The following is a 21,732-nucleotide window of genomic DNA, read 5'->3' on the forward strand; positions in this document are numbered from 1 at the left end:
AGGTTAGAGAGAGAATTGCTCCCCTGGCATGGCCAAATGCACTTTGTCCATGCTCAGAGACCATTAGGACTCTCTTTCCGTTTTCATGTGTACATAATTCTTCCATAGGGAAATGTTTTTTTTTTTTTTATCCCCCTCCACGGCTTAAACCAGTGTTTCTCCCCATTGGTAGCTTTAAAACAGGTGGACTTCGACTCCCAGAATTCCCTAGCCTACTACCTTCATGGACTGCAACTCCCAGAGTTCCCCAGACAGCATGGAATTCTGGGAGTTGAAGTCCAACTGTTTCAAAACAGCCAAGGTTGGAAAAAAACACTGGCTCCAAGGGAGCTTTTTTTTTATAAAATTTAATTCCCTTTTATCCCTTTTCTATTGCCGCCCAATTCAGCTGAATGGGATTGAACTCGGGGCTTTTCTTAACAGCCGTAGGACCCGACGTTAATATCAGCGGCCGGGAATTGGGCGGCGAAGGATTTTTAAGAAATTATTGTTATTCCTGCAAAAAGCTGCTTTATTGTTATTGTTGTTGTTCTAGGCAGCACAGGAAATGGCGTGGAGGCTGACATTTCATGGAAAAAAGCAATAAAATTTAAAAACACCTGCATTTCTGGGCAGCCCAACCACACCTATCCGCTCTCAATAACCCCCCTGGGGGAAATTCTCCTTAGGGGTTTCCGTTGATGGGTTGTGGTTCTTTTTGACACAATTTTAACATAATGATGGACAGGCAGGAAGGAGTCTTTTTTTTTTTTTTTTTTTTTTTTAAAAAGGGCCTTAATTACGATTTCCTATTTTTGGCACAGCTGTTTTTATTTTTATTTTTATTTTATTTTTCCCCCTCTCCTTCTCCCCGCCCTTAACATCTGGGCGTTTTCGTAGCTTTTAAATGCATGGGTTACCTTGCCTCACCTCCATTATTTTGAACCAATAATAAATACATATAATAAATAATGTTTTTATTTTTATTTTTATTTTATTTTTCCCCCTCTCCTTCTCCCCGCCCTTAACATCTGGGCGTTTTCGTAGCTTTTAAATGCATGGGTTACCTTGCCTCACCTCCATTATTTTGAACCAATAATAAATACATATAATAAATAATGTTTTTATTTTTATTTTTATTTTATTTTTCCCCCTCTCCTTCTCCCCGCCCTTAACATCTGGGCGTTTTCGTAGCTTTTAAATGCATGGGTTACCTTGCCTCGCCTCCATTATTTTGAAGCAATAATAAATACATATAATAAATAAATTTTTAAAAAATGGATCCTATTTATCAAATCCAATAAATACAAAAAAAATCCATTCCTGGTAAGGGCCACTCCTAAATAAAAAGTTCAGGCCTCTTTAGTAGAGGCTGGAGCAGATGGATGGCCCATAGCAGGCAGCTCTAGCTCCCATAATGCATAGCCCCCCCCCAGCTGGCTGTGGACCATGGGCACTGTAGTCCAGCAGCTGAGTTGGGGAAATCAGCCAGCAGATTAGCCTCTCTTTTTTCTTTTTTTTTCCTCCACCTCCTCCCCTCGCCTATTTTCCTCCTTGCGCCCCCCCTCCACCCCATTCACACCCGTTGCTAATTCCTTAGTTAATAAAGTTATTAAAAAAAAAAAAAATCAGGTAGAGAATACTAGAGGACAAGGCGCATGCGCGGGAGCAGAGAGTCGAAGGGGCGGAGCCCGAGGAGGCTCTTTTCCCCCCCACCTCCTCCAGGAAACCGGCCAACCACCTTCTAGCAGGGGCGTGGCCAACCGCCGCTAGCGTGGAAGAAGAGAGGCGTGGCTTGGAGCGGTTCGGAACGCTGGGGGCGTCAGGAAAGGGGCGTGGCTGGTATATAAGCGGCGGGCGTGGCGGTCTCCGCCTCATTTGCGCCGGAGCGTCGCGGCGGACATGAACGCTTCGCGCGGCCTTTGCACGCTGGTGCAGCTGCAGCCGGCGGACGAGCAGCCGGTAAGCGAGCATGTGCGGAGCCCCTGGAGCGGGGGGGGGAGGACGAGGGGGGGGCAATGCAGCTTCATTTTAACCGTTGCATTTTTTATTTTATTTTTTGCATTGCTAAATTTCTTTTGCTTTTGGTTTGAAAAGCGCAAAAATTAACCTCCCCCCCCCCAAAAAAAAAAAAAAAAAAAAAAGCAGCGCCGCTTTTGGCATGGGAAAAAGTCCTGGGAAGTGACGTGCTTCAGATAAGGAGGGAGAAACACCCAAAGCAAAGAAAAGCAAAGCACCTTTTGCAATATATGTTCTCTCTCCATAGGGGATATTGCAATAGGGATAAGATACCTATTGCAATGTTGAATGGCCGCTCGGGAGCGTCCAAAAAATCGGATTTTATTTTATTTTATTTTTAAAGTCAGCGCCGGCTGCCACCTTCCCTGAATTTATGTCTCTGCAGTGCAGCGTGGAGAGCCGCCAAAGGGGACCCATTTCCTGGGTGGATCCAGGCAGGGGATCCGCTGCCTTTTTCCTGGCTGAGGGCCCATCCTGGAGGCTCAGAGGGCCCCTGGCCATGTGCAGAGTTCCTTCCCCTCCTAGGGGAAAAGATGCTTTGCATGAAGCATCCCCAAGCTTGTCTGATGGCTGTGACTTATGGGAGTTGGAATCCTGCCTATGGAAAGGCCCCCTTTTTTTTGCAATTGGTGTGTGTCTGTTGGGGGGGGGGGTGTTTTAAAGATAGCACCCCTTTTGGGGGGCTTTAAACCATGCTTTTTGGCTTGGCATTGGCACCAAACCTTGATTGTTGATGATAATTCATCAATACCTCTGATTGATGGGGGATGGATGGATGGATTTTTTTTTTCTTGCTGGCACCCCTTCTTCCCTGTGCAAAAGTTGTATTTTTCTCTTTGGAATGCATCCCAACTTCTCTCCGCCCCCAGAAATGCATCATGGTTTAGGATATTAGTTAGGATAATATTCCTTGATCCTGCTGTTGGAACTTGTGCGATTGCAGAGGATTGTTAAAAGAGACCCACAAAAAAACAAACAAAACAACTTTATTTTTCAAAGGTGCTTCACTTAACCTCATGGAATGCTGCTTCTGTTTTTCCTTTTCAGCGTCTGTTCTGGATCCAAATTAATCTGAATCCAGAATTTGGTGGCGAAGCCTTTTCTGGGATGGGAGTGTGTGGAAATGTTGACCCTGATAAATTCGCTTTTGGAGCCTTAAAAGGGGGAAATCATTCGGAATATAGTGTGATGGATGCCTTGCTCAGTTGGTTCCGACATCCAGATCTCTGTGGCAGGCAGGCATGGATGGGTAGGCGGGCTGCAGCTGTCTTTTTACATAACATCTGAGAATTTGTGTGTGTGTGTGTATTTGTGTTTCCAGGCAGGGTGTGTGCAGATAACTCACACACCGGTCCCCGGCTCGGTTTGGAAAATTGAGGAGTCCTGTGGTTGAATTTTATTGAATTATTACATACATTTCCATTTGGAGAGCATAGTAATTTTTATTTATTTTTACATTATTCATTTATCATATCTAAAACTCTCCCCCCCCCCCCATCTCCCTCTCTGAGGAGACCCTGTAAAATAAAATAATTCCCGAATAAACGAGACCCCTATGGCGTACACAAGGCAAAGTGTTTAGATGCAGCCCGAACTCTATAAATTAAAGATAGCTCTTTTGGTGCAGTACATACCATTGAGGTCTGTTAATTATATTTTTTTAATGTGTCTGTGGTTTGTAAAATAATTTAATTGTGCCTGAATTATTTCAAAGGGTTTTTTTTAAAAAAAAGAAAGATGACACTCTTAAACACATTTTGTATTAAAGATGGATTTTTTCCCCCCATGGATGAACACAGTGATGGTTCATTGAATCATACGAACGATCCCTTTGTTTTAATTTCACTTTTAAAATGATAAGTACTTTTTAAGCAACCCGCTAGATTGATGCTCAAAAGAGGGAAGGTTTTGAGTTTTGCAACAAACCTTAGAACAGTGTTTCTCAACCTTGGAAGCTTGAAGAGGGGTGGACTTCAACTCCCAGAATCCCCCAGCCAGCGCTGCTGGCTGGGGGATTCTGGGAGCTGAAGTCCACCCCTCTTCAAGCTTCCAAGGTTGAGAAACACTGCCTTAGAAGAATGTTTAAGGAGGATTGCAAATGAACCAGGTATCTGCAGTTTTTAAAAGCCTGCCCTTAAATGGAAATTTAAGGATTGAGCCGCCTGGCTTAGCAGGCAAGGTGTCAAGTTGCAATCTTTTGATTCAAGGAAAAAAACAGTTCTGAAAAAAAAATAACAAAGATGATTAATTCTAATACCTCACCAGGTGAAACTCACCCCCCACCTGGCTCAGAGGGAGAATAATGACACAATTTGGTGGTTAGGATTAAGGTTGGGGTGAGGCAGAATCGACGGAGACCCAATTACAGTGAGTCCTCGACTTACGACCCCAAATTTTCTGTTGCTAAGCGAGACGTTTGTTAGGTGAACCTTGCCCGATTTTATGACCCACCGTGACCGTCATAAATCCAAGTCACTTGACAGGAGTCTGGATTTGGACCATGTGACCACAGGGTTACCGCGAACCGTTGTGTGGAAAAAATGGTCATAACTCACTTTTTCCAGTGCCATGGTGACTTTGTACGGTCACTAAGCGAACTGACATAAGTGGAGGACTCAGGACAGGAGTCTCAACGTCTCTTCCCCAAGGTAGAGAAAATGCTCTCTTCTTTTTTTTTTTCCCTTCTTTACAAAGATGCCAAAATCCGAAATTGGCTTTTTTTTTTAAAAAAAAAGAAGTTGGGAAAAATCGGTCTGGTTGCATTGATTAAATTTTCTCCCACGGATAAAAGACAGATTGCAGAATTCCAGCCCCTCCTTAAAACTGGGGCTGATAAGCATATCTGGATAGTGTCATCTCCTGAAAATGTAGTTGGGTGTTGCTTTTCTCTGTCTCTCTTCTCCCCCCCCCTTTTTATTTTTCCTAGCCGTCTGCATTTTCCCACCCGGATTCTTGGAATATTTACAGACTCGGTGCCTCCAACTTTATCTCCGATTTCTTACAACTTGCCAAGAAAATTTACCTTCCGTTTTCCCCACTCTTCTTTCTAGGGTTAATTGCAGACCATCCCTTCCTCCTCCTCCTCCTCCTTATTCCTTGACAAAGTAAAAAAAAAAAGACATCTGAACATGTACAGAGTGTTTGCTCTTTTCTCCTGATGACATCCAGATCCAGGCGTTGCCTGCTTGAAAATAAAGAATTTATGGGTGGCCCAGTCCAATAAAGTTGAGCTGTTTTTATAGGCTTCGGGTTTTTTTTTTGAAAAGAAACTTTTTAAAAATAAAATAAAAAATCTGAATAATCCAGCTCGTTGCCAAAATTATTAGCTGTAATTAGGAGACAAGAGAGAACAACTTTTTTAAAAAAAGAATGAGGCGATGAGTTAAGTCTTTCAACAACGTTGGGTAGAAGGGTTTTTTTTTTTTTTTTTTAATATGCACCTTCTCTCGGCAGAGACGTTCAATCTGGGGATTTTAAAATTATAGTTGTTATCTCACAAAATAAACCAGTTCCCCAGTTGTGAAAGTATAGCCTTGTCTCCCTCCTCCTCCCTAAATTGTAGGATTCTCTGGGTGCCCTTGTGAACTGAGGCAAATCACAAATTCACCTGGTGAATTTCACCATTCTTTTAGCCACCGTTCAAAGTTACGACGGCGCTGAAAAAAAGTGGCTTACGACTGCCTCCCTACGGTCGTGCGATTAAAATTTGGTCGCTTGGCAACGGGACGGGGGGGGAATTCACTTACCTTTGCTACTGGTTCGCAGACGTGAGCGCGCGTGCCACCTCTCCGCTTGTGCAGAGCTGTCCCCACATGCGCAGAGCGTCAAAAACGGGATGTGATGACGTCCGGGCGGGTGGGCGGAGCCTCCTGCAGCCGCCGCTACCGATTCGCCCAAACCGGTTAGAACCAGCTGAATTCCACCACTGCTCGGCAACCAATGACGTATTTATGATGGCTGCAGCGTCCCGGCCTTGTGTGATCGCCACTTGCCACCTTCTCAGCTGGCATTCGGACGAGCAAAACCCATGAGGGAAGCCGGAGTCACTTAACGAGCACAATATTTCACTTTAAAGAACTGCAGCGGTTCGCTTACTTACTGTCCGCGGCACATAAAGGCAGTAAAATTGGATGTGGCTCATTGAACAAGCACCCCTTGTTGAGGGACAGAAATTCAGTCCCGATTGTGTCGTAAGTCAAGGACTACCAGCAGTGTTTAAAAACGGGGGTGACATTGCCCCATTTTTGAAAGTCTTGCAGGACAACGAGGAAACATCAAGAGAAGATGATGTAATTCAGTGTTTCTCAACCTTGGTAGCTTGAGGATGGGTGGACTTCAACTCCCAGAATCCCCCAGCCAGCAGTGCTGGCTGGGGGATTCTGGGAGTTGAAGTCCACTCATCTTCAAGCTACCAAGGTTGAGAAACACTGATGTAATTTAAAAAAAAATATATCAAATTTTAATAATAATTTGTTTCTGGAATTCTGCACTTTGATACGGCCCAAGCACTAATCAATAAAGATTGAATTGAATAAAAAAAAAATTACTAGATTGCGCAGAAATGGATAGACTGACATTAAAGATAAAAGAGAAGGAAGATGCAGAATATTTTCAAATAATGGGATTTGTTGTTTTTTTTTTTTTAAATGGTTGGATAAATAGAATAGAAATTAGGAGATGGGAAAATTTTATTATGTAAGCAACTGACTCAGACAATACACTGTTCACAAAGCATATATATATGTTAATTGAAAATGTATAAATAAACTATTTTTATTATATATTATGTTTATTTTATATTATAAAATAATTTTATATTATAATATAAAATAAAAATAATATAATATATAATAAATATATATAAAAAAGGAAGTCTTGTGGGACACATGCGAGTGGTTGGCTTGTAGGCCAATTTTTACTGGATAAAATTCCCACATCTCTGCTGGCCAACCACATCTGATGAAGCTTCTTCTCTCCCAAGTATTTTTGGGATGGTGGATCAATTTCCTGAGCCATCCAGAGGTCCCAGCCTTTGACTTTCCTTCCCTGTTGATGACTCATGCTTTTTATGAATCTTTCTGGAATGTAACTCAAGAATTATCTTTATAAGTCTCCCGGGAAGGGAGAACAACCCATATTTCTTTTAATCTCTGAAGAAGACCTTGGACTCTGATCTGGCTGGTTGATGGGTAAATATTATTGAGGAAACATCTCAGCAACTTATTGTTGAACTCAAGGCTGTTGAGTTTCTCGCTTTTGTGGTCCTTGCAATCTTGTGGGTGCTCCATCACTCAAGGTTTTCAAAGGCAGACCGGACAACCATTTGATCCGAGTGCTACTATAAGGTCTTGCATCCAAGGTCCCTTCCAGCTCTAGGATTCTACCTGGAGTTGCAACCATGAATTTTTCTGCTCCTGGTTTGGAGCAAAGGAACCGTTCTCATATCTCCTAGACTTGATTAATTTTACTTTAACTTCCTATCAGCTGGGCTTCCCAATTGATTGATTTATCCATCATATTTAGGTTGCGCAATTGACCAGTGGAATAGCTTGCCTTCAGAAATTGTTGGTGCTCCATCCATCCCAGGAAGCTTTCAAAAACAGACTGGACAACCATTTGTTCTGTGCTCTTGGGGTCCAGTTAAGATAAGATAACCTTCATTGTCATTTTTTTCTGCACGCACAATGGCGGTGTGTGAAAAAAAAACAGGGTGGGTTGAGTGGAAACTTCTGGTGATCTTCTCTGGAAGGTCCTCCCCTCCGTCGCGAAGGCCTCCTGAAGAAGGAACAAGGCGTATTTTTTATTCTTCCCGGAACACCACGAGATAAAAGGCCTAATTGTGTTGACTTAATGTGTTCTTGGATGCTGTTGGTTTTTCTTCTCCGGCATCCGGCCAAAACTCTTCACCAAAAAAGAAGCCGATGGCCTTTCGGCAGAAGGTCAGACGAGGAGAAAAAAGGACTTTCTGTAGCTCAGGAAAACGAGGCCAATTTACACAATTTACACACACTGGCACCGGGGGGTTGTCAGCTCTTCCGAACAGCCTCCTCCTCCTCCTCCGAATTTATTGTCACTGATCCTATCGGGAGTTGCGAAGGGTTAGACAACAGGGGTGTTTTGACAGCTCTGTTGGAAAGCAAAGTTGTCTTGCCAGTTTTGAAGAGCGAGATTGCAACCTTGGCTAGCCGCTGCGTGCAACAACAGCGAAAGGGTGTGTGTGTGTGTGTGAGAGAGAGAGAAGGAAATTCTGGAATGGCTCCTTGTGTTTTTTGTGTTGCGGTGGGCAGGCTGTGAAGGCCCCTTTTGCTATCAGTCGGTCGTACCAGGAGTAAAATCCAGCAGGTTCTGGAGAACTGGTAGCGGAAATTTTGAGTAGTTTGGAGAACCGGCAAATGCCACCTCTGGCTGGCCCCAGAGTGGGGTGGGAATGGGGATTTTGCAATATCCTTCCCCCAGGAGTGGGGAGGAAATGGAGATTTTGCAGTATCTTTCCCTGCCACGCCCACCAAGCCACGCCCACTGAACCGGTAGTAAAAAAAAATTTTGATTTCACCACTGAGTCCTACCACCTTTGTCAATCCCGGTTTCTTCCAGTTGCGTTGGATTGGAGATCCGGATGTAAGCTTCGATCTCTGGTGGAAAAATAATTAGAATTAGAAGAATAAGAATAATAAGATATCCAAGACACTTTCTCTACTTTTGGGGGTACAGAGGGGTGTCTGTTGGTGGCATCTTTGGTACGTTGCCGGTGGGAATGGATAGGGTAGAGATTTGCACTGGAAAGAAAGAAAGAAAGAAAAAGAGAAAGGGAAGGAAGGAAGGAAGGAAAGGAAAGGAAGAAATGGAGAAAGGGGTGTGTGAGGAAAGAAGAGAAGAAAGGAAAGGATGGAGGAAGAAAAGGAAAAGGAGTAAAGAAAGGAAGGAAGGAGTGACATCCAGTTTTTTTCAGGGCAGTAATAATAATTATCTTCTTCATTATTTGCTCTGCATTATAATTTGTTTCTAGGACAACAAACTCATTCTGATCCTCAAAACTTTCATTCATCCCCCGCCCTCCAGTGTATCCAGGCTAAAGTTTCCAAGCAGAAAAGAACTTTAATGAAACTTTGGACTCGCGCTGGGTGGGGAATTCGGTAAAAGTTTAGCCGAAGAAATCACTGCTGTTCTCGACCTTCGGCAGAGAAAACCCGACATTAGTGGTTACGCCACAAACCCACTTTTCGTATTTTGATCTCTCTGGTTAACGTAGGAAACCCTCAATGGGGCTTACTCTTGAGTCAACCTCCCGTGAATTGAGCCTGCAGGCTGCATAATTTTCTCGGGGGGGATTTCATCCTGACCACAGACCATTATGCTTGGAACAGAATACATTAAAAAAACCCTGCCTTTTTTTTTCTCTCTCTTTTTTTTACACCTCTGTTGGAAGGATTTACCCCTAAATAATAAAACTGGGCAGAAACAGCATCTCTTAAATCAGTGTTTTTTCAAACGTGGGCCCTTTAAGAGGTGTGGACTTCAACACCCAGAATTCCCCAGCCAGGAATTCTGGGAGTCCACACCTCTTAAAGGGCCCACGTTTGAGAAACACGGTCTTAACAAATGTCTGGAATTCTTCGCAGTTTCAGACTGTTACGGGTCATTCTGGCTAAGGGTGTCCGGCAGGGGAGCATGGGTCCCCCTGTGGCCACAAGTCCACCCTGCAAGGTGAGTGTTGTAAAACCGGGAAAAGTTTGCAAGAGAGTTGCTCTGAATTTGCTCTGCCAGCAGCCCTCCAAATTCCCAGGAATTCCTTGGTATTTCTCCAGGGGGGGGGAGGTGACCCCTGTTCTCTCTATATCATATCAAGGGGGGGCTTCCCCAGCTGTTCCCCCCTCACCCTCCTCCTCTTCCTCCACCTTCTCCTTGCTGTGGCCTGCAACCGGCTGCCACACCTCCAACGTGGCAGACAGCCGATAGGAATGACTCACCTATACCTGCCAGATCTTGGCTGGCTGCCTTTTCCGCTACCATATTTGGCAAAGTTGCAGTATCCCACGTGTTAACTTTATTTGTTTGCCTGATGGTTTCTGGAGATACGGAGGCGATGACGCCGTTTAGAAGGTGTCATTCCATTACGGCTGAGGATAAGGAAAACTTGTCTACGTCTCTTCCCGCTCGAGCGTAGTTTTAAACGGGCACGAGGATTTTTTTTTTTTTTTCCGCCTTCCTCATCCGGAGGTCAAAATGCTTTACGGAAGTCGTAACGGGGCAGTTGCTCCTAGATGGCCCTGGCCCCCTCTCTGCCTCCGATGCAGAGCCCTTGTCCGAGCCTTCTCCAGGCTCCAGGACTGGCCCACGTTCCTCCCCAGCCTCCTCACTGTCCAACTCCGCTGCCAGCGGACCACAACAGTAACCTGTGTCAGACTTGACAACCTGGTTGTTAAGTGAATCTGGCTTCCCCGTTAACTTTGCTTGTCAGAAGGTCGCCAAAGGGGGGGGGTCATGTGATTTCCGTCGAGAACTACCTGCATTAGCCATAATCAGTGGGTGGGCAGGCGCCGTAGGAAGCTGCGGGATCCATCAGCGTTGGATGAGAACATCTGGTGGGAGACACCTGGCACGCTAGGCAGCTCATTTGCATAGGGAAATGAGGTTCCCACGCCTAATTTCAGTCACGGCCTGATTTGGATATCATTTTTAATCTTGCCTTGGTTCTCCTCCGTCTCTCCCACCATTGGCGTGTTGCAAACGGCAAAGTCTTTGCCACGGAAAATTATCTTTTTTGCATTCTCTTCCTCTCCCAGACCTAAACTATACAGAAATATTTTCCCTTTCTGCTTAGAGACGCCCCCTGAGTGGAACAGCCGATAATTTAAAATAAATATGAATACATTTGCATGAGCCAAACGGTGCTAACTGCCTCTCTTTCCATCTCCCCCTTTATGGTGACTCCAGGACAGCGTCAAAGTCTTAAGGCTGACCCTTCAGAATGACCTTCCGGGAGACCGACCAGACCAAGTAAAGCAAAAGGTGAGTCTATGCGCCAACCAGCCCTGCAAGGTAGGCTTGACCCGTTTCTGCAACCTTCGTTCTGTTTTTGCCGAATTTCAGCAGCTGGAAAGCTCCGTCTCAGTCGAGGTGGTCCAAGCTGGGTCCCCTTTAAGACTTGTGGACTTCAACTCCCAGAATTCTTCAGTCCGGGGAATTCTGGGACTTGAAGTCCACAAGTCTTAAAGAGGCCGAGGTCGGACGCCGTTGGTCTAAACAAAATCGGGATGAGTTCCTTGCTCGCTCCAACCTGGAGGGTGGGAAAGGGGTGCATTTTGGGGTCTTTGCTGGCTTTGAACCGCCCCCCTCTCTCTCTCTCCCCCCCCCTTAACGCGCGCTCTGTGTTTTCTCACCGCAGCCGGTGGGAAGAGCCTTCGCCATGGTGGCCAACCGTCCCACGAGCAGCCACGCCCTGGCGTCCGAATGCGTCAAGTCTAATGAGGGGGACGAGGAGATCATTAAGGTGAGGGGCTTCCCGGGCGATGAGAACATGCCAGACCTCCTAACCCTTCCCTTCCTTCAGCCTTGTCCACCCATCTTCAAGCTTCCAAGGTGGAGAAACACTGGACTAAATGAACCGTTGTGTAAACCGAGGACTTCCCACATTTAATTTTTTTTTTAAAAAAAAAAAAAAAGAAAAAAAGCCCAGGAAGAAAACAAAAGTTTTGTTTTTGTTTTGTTTTCTTTTCTTTCTGCCTCCTTCCTGGCTTTCCAGCTGGCTCTGGAGTTTCGCCTTCGAAACTTCTTGCAAAAAAGAGACGATTCTGCAAGGAAGGTTTTGTGTGCATTGAACGGCCCCCCCCCTGGGGTGCCATTTTGTTCGCAGAACCGGTGCAGCCTGCTTTTTCGGCTGCTCAGTGTGTGTGTGTGTTTTTTTCCCCAAGCTCCCTGCCTCCCGTTCCCTAATTCCAAGTTTTGTGCACTGTTGTGGCACAACCCCAGGAAAAATCGGTCTTGCCCAGTCTGGCTTCTCTCTCTCTCTCTCTCTCTCTCTCTCTCTCTCTCTCTCTCTCTCTCTCTCTCTCTCTCTCTCTCTCTTTCTCCTTCTCTCTCTCTCTCCTTCTCTCTTTCTCCTTCTCTCTCTCTCCTTCTCTTTCTCCTTCTCTCTCTCTGTCTCTCTCCTCTCTTTCTCCTTCTCTCTCTCTTTCTCCCCTCTCTCTCTCTCTCTCTCTCTCTTTTTCTCCTCTCTTTCTCCTTCTCTCTCCTCTCTTTCTCCTCTCTCTCTCTCTCTTTTTCTCCTCTCTTTCTCCCTCTCTCTCTCTTTTTCTCCTCTCTCTCTCTCCTTCTCTCTTTCTCCTTCTCTCTCTCTCCTTCTCTTTCTCCTTCTCTCTCTCTGTCTCTCTCCTCTCTTTCTCCTTCTCTCTCTCTTTCTCCCCTCTCTCTCTCTCTCTCTCTCTCTTTTTCTCCTCTCTTTCTCCTTCTCTCTCCTCTCTTTCTCCTCTCTCTCTCTCTCTTTTTCTCCTCTCTTTCTCCCTCTCTCTCTCTCTCTCTTTTTCTCCTTCTCTCTTTCTCCTTCTCTCTCTCTCTTTCTCTCTTTTTCCTTCTCTCTCTTCTCTCTTTTTCCTTCTCTCTCTTTTTCTCCTCTCTTTCTCCTCTCCTCTTTTTCCTTCTCTCTCTCTTCTCTCTCTCTCTCTCTCTCCTCTCTTTCTCCTTCTCTCTCTCTTTCTCCTCTCTCTCTCTCTCTCTCTCTCTCTCTTTTTCTCCTCTCTTTCTCCTTCTCTCTCTCTTCTTCTCTCTCTCCTTCTCTCTCTCTCTCTCTCTCTTCAATGGGTGTTTCTCTCCTGTTGTGACTCAGGTGTACCTGAAAGCCCGGGCCGAAGACAGGGCGAAGCACGAAAACGGCCCCCCTCCGTTGACAAACGACAACTGTCATCCGCCAGAGGTAACTTGACGCCTCTCGTCCTGGCACCCCAGCCAGCAAAATAGGGAGAGGCCGGCTGCCGATAGAAGGTGATGTTTGGGGGTGGGGGAAAAAAAAAATCTGAACTTCTCTTCCCTCGGCTGCTTTGGACCAAGTTTGCAAACTTGCCCTGGCCTGCTGGTTAAAAACAAAATAAAATAAAAAATTATGTCACCTCCTGATGGAGAGGCTGAGCTCCGATCAGAACAAAAAATCAGAACCGACACAGAATAAGAGAGTTGGAAGGGGGCTTTGGAGGCCCCCTGGTCAAGCAGGAGACCCTCCGTTCATCTCAGAAAAACAGTTCTCCGATCTCTTCTTAAAAACCATCCAGTGAGGGAGCAGCCACAAATCCTAGTGGCAAGGTGTTCCACTGGTTAATTGCCCTCACGGTTAGGAAGTTTCTCATTTGATTCCAGGTTGCTTCTGCTTCTTTCTTGGTTACTTTCCATCCCTTGTTTCTTCTCCTGCCTTCAGGGGCTTTGGAGAACAGGTGGACACCCCCTCCCCTCCCCTCTTCTGTGTGGCACTTACAAAACTTTGCTTGTCATTTTGGCTGCTTCGCCCCATCAAATCTTGCTGAAAAAAATGTCCTCTTTTGTGCTTGCAGCCAGCCTTTAAATTTTGCATCGAAGTGCCCGTTAAACTACTTGCCTTCCTAAGGGAAAGGTTTGCCCCCCTAAAATCACTTGGGGGTTTTTTTTTTGGCACAAAAAGATAGGCTTTTACTCCTGCTCACCCCTCAAATCCATGCCTACTTTGATAGCCTGGGTCGAGTTGCCAAACCCTCCAGCTTTGCCCAGAAAGGATAATTCTCCCTGCCCCCCCCCCCAAGCTTGGCAGGAGATGCTTTGCGTCTCCCTGGCACCAAAACTCAGCCTGCTTAGCCGGCTGATTCACTCCTCCTTTCCTTTGCCCAACCGTGCCCAGATGTTGGGCTGGCTGGCACAGCCTTATTGACTCTGTCTCTGCCTTGTGTTTCTTGGCATAGTTGCACACACACCACACCCAACGGTTCTGGAAAGGGGTGGCCCCTTCAGACTTCAGAAACGGGGGTTGGTGGTGGTGACAGTGAATAACCACAGTTAATATACTGACACACTGAGTTGTGGTAGTCTTTTACTTTTAGAAAAAAGTAAAGCAAAGTCCAATAACAATCCAAGTCATACACAGATAAGGCAATAGTTAAAATATCAATTCAGGGATATTCCAAGTACAAAGTCTTCTTACCAGTTGTTGTCATTACACAATAAAACAGTTCTTCTTGAGTTTCAGACAGGAACAAGTTCAGCATTAAAACATTCAATAAATAGTAGAAAAACTACAAGTAGCAATGATCAAACAGTGATTATGCAGTGAGACCAAGTAGAGAGTAACAGCAAATAAGCAGATCAAATGGTGTACTGTTCTACAAGCCATGATTCAGGCTTCCCCTTAAGTACATTGGCTACAGAGCTTAGCCAATCAGGATACAGGATGATGCAATACAATCTTAAAGCAATATATGTATTGATAGTTTATATATTGCCTGACCAACTAGTTAGACAATAGCCATTTCCTAACAGAGTCCCCTCACTGTGTCTCCCTGGCCAAACTCAGCACCCTGTTTTTCGAGAGTATGGATTGGTGGCCTCGGTGGGTGCCATGCTGAATTGCATTTTTATTTTTCTTCTTCCTCCTTCTCCATTTCCGATAACGCAGTTTCCCCTCAATAAGTCAAACGGCTTCCAGCCTCTTCGGACAGTGACGTACCGCACCGTATCCATAAGCCAGGTCAGTGCCTGGATTTTTAACTTTTCGTTATTTTAAATGCTTGCCTTTCCCTGTTTTTTATTCTTAATATTTGCGCACGTTTTTTAAGGTTATTGGTCCACCATCATCATCTTTTAACGACCGCATAATCCTGTGCGGGGTGGAGTCTGGGCAACTGAATGGAGCCAGCAGAGTGTTTTACGGGGCCGGATGCCTTTCCTGTCGCCAGTGCGGAGTTTTGTTCGGCAGATACAGAGGTGGAGCTCTCGTCTCACAATCAGAAGGCTGTGAGTTTGATCCTAGGTAGAGGCACATAATTCTCTCTCTCGGCACTCTGGGAATATATCTGCTGGACAAAACTCCGCACTGGTGACAGGAAGGGTATCCGGCCAATAAAACACTCTGCTAGCTCCATTCAGTTGTGCAGACTCCACCCCCTGTACTGTAATAATATTGGCGTTATTCAAATGGATAATTAAAACCCTTTCTGAGCTGCCTCGTGTGTTGAGCCAATGGGGTTCTCCACCCCCGGGATTAAACCCCCCTCCTCTGCATTTAGGATGAACCCACCTATCCCACCGAGGACATCTCCGTCATGCGCGAGACGACCAAGAGGCTCTTTTCAAAACTTCAAGAGGCCGAGAAGAGGCACCAGTCCGACCGCGCAGCCTATGAGGTAGGTGAGCCTGATGAGCAAAAATATTGGGTTGCAAATGGAATTTCTTGCAAATTTGCCACGTATATTCCTCTTGGATTTTTCGAAATGACCATCGGGAGCATTAGTATTTCCTATATTATTATAACACGCTCTGATGCTAATTAGTTAGATTTTCTACTCCCCCTCCCCACCTGAAAAGAACTCTGTTCCAACTGCCAGTTGCTATATATATATTTTAATTTGATTTATATGCCGCCCTTCTCCGGAGACTCAGGGCGGCTTACAATGCGTTAAGCAATAGCCTTCATTCTTTTGTATATTTTATACAAAGTCAGCTTATTGCCCCCACAAACTGGGTCCTCATTTCACCTACCTTAGAAAGGATGGAAGGCTGAGTCAACCTTGAGCCTTGGAGAGATTCGAACCAGCAGAAATTGCAGGCAGCTGTGTTAATAACAGGGTGCACTAAACCACTGTACTATCAAGGCTCTTAATTAACATGCTATATTAACATGCTCTGATGCTACCCCTTCACTAAACCAGGCGTGGGTGTGGCCAGTGCATGACTCATCCGGCCTGGGACATTCTACTCCCTCTCCCCCTCTGTTCCAACTGCCATTTGCCTTATATTAACACGCTCTGATGCTGCGGAGTTACACGTTCTACATTAAGTTTAAGGTGTCAATTTATCATGCCCGATCACATAGTTTCGTAGCGAAGCACGGGCGTCCAGCTAGTACCCCCATATATGACAGAGAAACAACACAATCTATTTGAATGTATAGATGTACATGGCGAGATAAACGAATCCTGCGAGTTTCCCAGACGGGATGGTATAGGGAACAAAGCTGTTACGAAATCTGGTGGTCCTGCTAGAAATACTTTGAAACTTTCTCCTGTTCAGAAACTTCTGTTTCTGAAACAGAAATGGACCATAAAGTGGGCATGTGGGGTCTCTTACAATGCTTTGAGCTCTGAGCACATTGTGTGCATAAGCGGCATCCTGAATGACGGGAAGCGAGCTTCCTATAATCATCTCCACTGTCCTCACCACTCTCTGTAGGGACTTACGGAGCTCTTAAAACAGGAGGGGAGTCTTAAATGGACAACATGCAAGGAAGAAGGGTTGAGGAGCAGACATGGGCAGTGTCACTCAAGAGTTAGTCCTTATTGCAATCGGCTTGAAATATCGCCCTTTTGCCCAGAATTTAGAAAATGCAAGCCCTTTTCAACAGAGTGAGGTATTCCATGATTGACAGCTAGTTCTCAGCTTATGGCCGGCTTTGGCTAAACCAGCCCGTAGCAAACCCTTAGTTTGTTTAACGACTGTTGGAAGAAAGGTCGTAACATCGGATCAATCTTTATAATTGTCTTGGCTTTATAACCATAAGAGGCAGGCTCCGTTCTGGTCGTAAGCTGAGGATTGCCAGTATTGCGAGGCATTTGCACACTGGGATCTAGTCCTGTTTTATAGGCAGGGGGAAAAAGCTTTTTGGGGATCTCGGCAGCCCCGCATTATCCTGAGTTTCTAACTGGGCAGGGAGAGTGTTAAATCCGGATTTCCCTCTTATGCTCAGACGTCTATCTCGCATTATCGGAGGGAAGCAGAACATTCGGGCATCGCCCTCCGGAAAGCCGAAACAGAAGTGGAAAATGAAGGACCTTAAATTGGAAGAATTGCAACGGCTCCTTACCGGCATGGAGAAGGTATATATTCCTCCACCTCCATCTCCTCTTCTTTTCTTTTCTTTTTTTCTTCCTTTTTCCTCCCCCCCTCCCTCCCTCCTCCATCACTTTTCTTTTTCTTCCTTTTTTTGTTCTTTCTTTTACTTTCTCCTTCTCCCATCTCCTCCTCTATCTCTCTTCCTTTCTTTTTTTCCTTCTTCCTTTCTTCACTTTCCTTCCTTCCTCCCTCCCTCCCTCCTCCATCTCCTCTTCCTTTTTCTTCCTTTTTTTGTTGTTCCATCTTTCTTTTCCTTTCTCCTTCCTTCCTCCTCCCCCCCCCCCAATCTCCTCCTCTTATCTCCTCTTCCTTTCTTTTCTTCTTCCTTTATGTTTAGGTTATTAAATTTGTATACCGCCCTTCTCCCGAAGGACTCAGGGCGGTGAACAGCCAAGCTTAAAATACATACAATATAAAAATTAAAAATTCTCCTTCCTTTTTTCATTCTTCTTCCTTCCTTCTTCCTCCTCCTTCTCCTCCTCTTCTCCAGAAACCCCACTCTTTTCTAGCACTGATAATGTTGTCTAGTTGGATCATGAAATGTCGGTAAGCAAATAACCAAGCTCAGAGAGCACAAGGACCCCACAGTTCTCCTCCTCCTCCTCCTCCTCCTCCTCCTCCTCCTCCTCCTCCTCCTCCTCCTCCTCCTCCTCCTCCTCCTCCTCCTCTTCTTCTTCTTCTTCTCCTCTTCTTCTTCTTCTTCTTCTTCTTCTTCTTCTTCTTCTTCTTCTTCTTCTTCTTCTTCTTCTTCTTCTTCCTCTTCCTCTTCCTCTTCCTCTTCTTCTTCCTCTTCTTCTCCTCCTCCTCCTCCTCCTCCTCCTCCTCCTCCTCCTCCTCCTCCTCCTCCTCCTCCTCCTCCTCCCTTTCTCTTCCTCCTCCTTCCTTCTTCCCTGGGAAGACTTTTCCCTTGTGCCCAGGAAGGGCCTTTCTCTCGTAGAAAGGAACCTCTGCTCCCTTCCAGGCATGGGAACTGTAGTACAGGGTGACGGGGAGGAAGGGATAGTCTTGCATCCTGGAGACTGCAAACCCATCGAGATCCTTGCTGGATTACTCGGAGTGCAAACAGGCCCGTTTTGGGGGTGTGCAAAACCCCCGAGCAAGATAACCAAGCGGGAGCCCGTCGTCCAAGTCTCTTTTGGAGAACTGACTTGTGCATTTTGAGAGAGCCGAGAGCATCTCTTCCCCGCCTTCCGGCTCAGCCTCGCCATCCGTTCGTCCATCTGTCCCACCCCACCTCCCTCTTCCTCCTCCCGCAGGAGCACCAGATCCTCCTGCAGAAAGTTCGAGACGGCGAAATGCAGCTGGAGGACCTGCGGAACTCGGAGAAGGACAAGGCAGCCGAGCAGGAAAGGTGAGTGCCGCCGCGGAGCCTCGGGCCGGGGCGGGCCCCGAAATACACATCTCCAGCTGCCCTGCTTCCCTCAGCAGCCAAGCCCCGGGAACCGATTTGGCAACCCCACCAACGCCGTTCGGTTCCCGTTTTCCCCTGTCGCAGGTCGGCCCAAGTTAGAGAAGGAGGTGGCCGGTCTCCGGGAGAAGATCCACCACCTGGACGACATGCTGAAGAGTCAACAGCGGAAAGTCCGGCAGATGATCGAGCAGGTTGGTTCTGGCGGCCGAGGACCGGAAGTTATCCGAGGGGGCGTCCGGTTGGGGATGGACACGGGGCTGAATTCGAATTCGGGTCTTTTCCCTTCAGCTGCAGAACTCCAAGACGGTGATCCAGTCGAAGGACGCCATCATTCACGAGCTCAAGGAGCGGGTGGCGTATCTGGAGGCCGAGGTGAGGAGCCGGTTCTCACTTGGTGACGCCGACTAGGTTCAAGGGGGTGTTGGGGAGGGGAGACACAGGACTGGGGGGGAGGGCTGTCCATAACCTTTTGCGGCAGCTGTCGATGGTGCTGCTGCATACCCGGGAACAGTGAGGACTAGAATCTTTTCTAAGGATTTTGGGATTATCCTGCAGCCCCTCCTCTCCCCACCGTGTTTTGCAAAGCTGTGCTCTGCTGCCCCCTGGTGGAATGTTTGGGAACTGTTGGACTCTAGGCAGACACTCGATTATTCCAGAAAAGTTGTGTTTTATTTATTTAATTTATTTATTTATTTAATTTTTTATACCGCCCTTCTCCGAAGGACTCAGGGCGGTGAACAGTCAAAATAAACATATATATAAAAATGTGAAATAGAAGCAATAAATAATAATTAACTCAATTTGGCTTATCAGTTAAGTTAAGATCTTCAGAATAAAATTTACACCATTAGGAAAAGGAAAGAAAAAAATTAACTATGCCAGCCCGGCTTGGTGAAAGAGGAGGAAGGTCTTAAGTGCCCGACGGAAAGGACGAAGATCTGGGATTATCCTTATCCCTGGGGGGTATCCTGTTCCAAAGGGTAGATAAATAGGTTTATCCCATTTGTGTGTCAGAAAATGTGCTCTGCATATGTGTGTGTGTGTGTGGGGGGGCTGTTCTTGATGGATTGAGACCCAGATTTTGGGGTGGAAACTTTTCTACAGCAACTTGACACCTTGTCTGCTAAGCCAGGCGGCTCAATCCTTAAATTTCCATTTAAGGGCAGGCTTTTAAAAACTGCAGATACCTGGTTCGTTTGCAATCCTCCTTAAACATTCTTCTAAGGCAGTGTTTCTCAACCTTGGAAGCTTGAAGAGGGGTGGACTTCAGCTCCCAGAATCCCCCAGCCAGCAGCGCTGGCTGGGGGGATTCTGGGAGTTGAAGTCCACCCCTCTTCAAGCTTCCAAGGTTGAGAAACACTCTCTTAATGGCAACTTAGGTTTTCACTCTCCTGCGCTTCCCAGGGCGAGGAATTTCTCCCTTAAATCCCTTTTCTTCTTCTTTTTTTTCCTGCACGGAAGAACCTGGAAATGCACGACCGCATGGAACACCTGATCGAAAAACAGGCCAGCCCCGGGACTTTGCACAGCCGCACCCGGTCCAAATCGGAGACGGTCAGCAGGTGAGCCTGACCAAGAATGTGGCTGGCGTGAAAAGTTGGCCGTTGTGTACTTCCGCTCTCTAGCTCAAGAGAGTTGGCTTTTGGGTTCGCCTGCAGACATTTTGTGACCCAGCTAGGTAACCTCATCAGGACGAGGGAGGGTAGGGCTTGGCTGCCTAGGCAAAGCTTCACCCTTCCTTGCACGGATGTGGTTACTTAGCTGGGTCATGAAATGTTTCAGGAAAACGAGCTCAGAGAGCACTAAAACTCTCAGAGGCCGACTCCTTTTTCTATGATGGCTTTTTTCTATCTTCTTCCTCCCCTTCCTTCCTTTCCTCCCTTTTCCTTCCCTCCTTTTCAATTCCTTCTTTCTTTCTTTCCCTCCCTCCCTCCCTGCCCTTTCTCCAATTCTCCTTCCTCCCCTTCTCTCCTTTTCCTTCCCTTCCCTTCCTACCTTTCCTTCCTCTCTCCTTTTCCTCCCCTCCCTCCCTCCCCTTCTCCAATTCTCCTCCCTCCCTCCCTCCATTCCTTCTTTCTTTCCTTCCTTCCTCTCTCCTTTTCCTTCCCTCCCTTCTCTAATTCTTTCCTCCCTCCCCTTCTCTCCTTTTCCTCCTTCCCTCCCTGCCTTTCTCCTCCCTCTCTCCTTTTCCTTCCTTCCTTCCCTCCCTCCCCTTCTACAATTCTCCTCCCTCCCTTCTTTCTTTCCTCCTTCTCTCCTTTTCCTTCCCTCCCCTAATTCTCCTACCTCCCCTTCTCTCCTTTTCCTCCTTCCCTCCCTGCCTTTCTCCTCCCTACCTCCCTCTCTCCTTTTCCTTCTTTCCCTTCCTCCTTCCTCTAATTCTCCTTCCTTCCCTTCTTTCCTTCCTTCTTCTTCTCCTTTTCCTTCCCTCCTTCCCTCCCCTAATTCTCCTACCTTCCTTCCCTCCCTCCCATTCTCTCCTTTTCCTTCTTCCCTCCCTGCCTTTCTCCTCCCTCCCTCCCTTCATTTCTCTTTTCTTTTCCTCCCTTCAGCAAAAGGTTCACCAAACCTCTGGGACCGAAACCTTTGCCCCTCATCCGAGTCTTGGAGACATGAAGAGGACTCGCGACTCTGCCTGGGAAGATCGCGCCCACCGCAGTCCCGCTGGATGTCGGCCGCTGCCTCTCGTTTATCGCTTCGTCCGCCCCCACGTTCCTCACCCCCTCCTGTGCCAAGGGAGGGTGTTGGCATGAGTAGGAAGGCCTCCCCAGGCCCTGAAAAGCCGTAAATTTTACCGGATCGAAGAGGAAAACGCGTGACTGCAGAAGAAAACGGGAGCGAGTGGATAGCGGGTTCATTTTAGAAAAAGGACAGTGCCTTTTTAAACTTCCCGACCACCCCAATTTCATAGCTTTGGTTCTTGTGCAAACTTATTTTGGGGTAGAGAGGGAGAAGGGGAAAGGAGCATTAGTGGCTCTTCCAGTGAATAAAGCTTAATTTTAAAAAAAATACTTTTCTTCTTCTTTGCCTTCTGAGCAAGGCGCTTCCCACGGTCTCCTCTTCACCGTGGAGAAACCCTGAATCCCTCCCCCTTATTTTAAAACCCATTTTGACTCCCCCAAAATAAAAACAAACGAAGCTGAAATCCCTGTTTGCCCAGGGAGCTTTGATTCCTGTAATTTAATCTAGAACCCGTTGTGTGTCTGTACATATTTATCTATGAAATAAATGCAAGAATGGTGTTTAAAGAAGTGCCTTTTTCC

The 21,732-nt window shown here is 46.4% G+C and overlaps 1 protein-coding gene across 1 annotated transcript; it reads left to right on the forward strand.

Annotated features, from left to right (window-relative positions):
- Window positions 1–1,870: 1,870 nt before the first annotated feature.
- On the forward strand, window positions 1,871–21,614 carry TUFT1 (tuftelin 1). Its single transcript, XM_070950621.1, is given in 13 exon segments — window positions 1,871–1,941; window positions 10,933–11,007; window positions 11,384–11,488; window positions 12,821–12,907; window positions 14,627–14,698; window positions 15,237–15,353; window positions 16,913–16,987; window positions 16,989–17,042; window positions 18,315–18,414; window positions 18,560–18,660; window positions 18,758–18,841; window positions 19,931–20,031; window positions 21,022–21,614. Coding segments are annotated over 13 exon segments (1,095 nt in total). The 5' UTR covers window positions 1,871–1,881; the 3' UTR covers window positions 21,086–21,614.
- The last annotated feature ends 118 nt before the right edge of the window (window positions 21,615–21,732 follow it).

The sequence above is a fragment of the Pituophis catenifer genome, unplaced genomic scaffold (genome assembly GCF_029215685.1).
Source record: "Pituophis catenifer annectens isolate HBS135680 unplaced genomic scaffold, rPitCat1.0.hap2 SCAF_10, whole genome shotgun sequence".
Lineage (NCBI taxonomy): Eukaryota > Metazoa > Chordata > Lepidosauria > Squamata > Colubridae > Pituophis > Pituophis catenifer.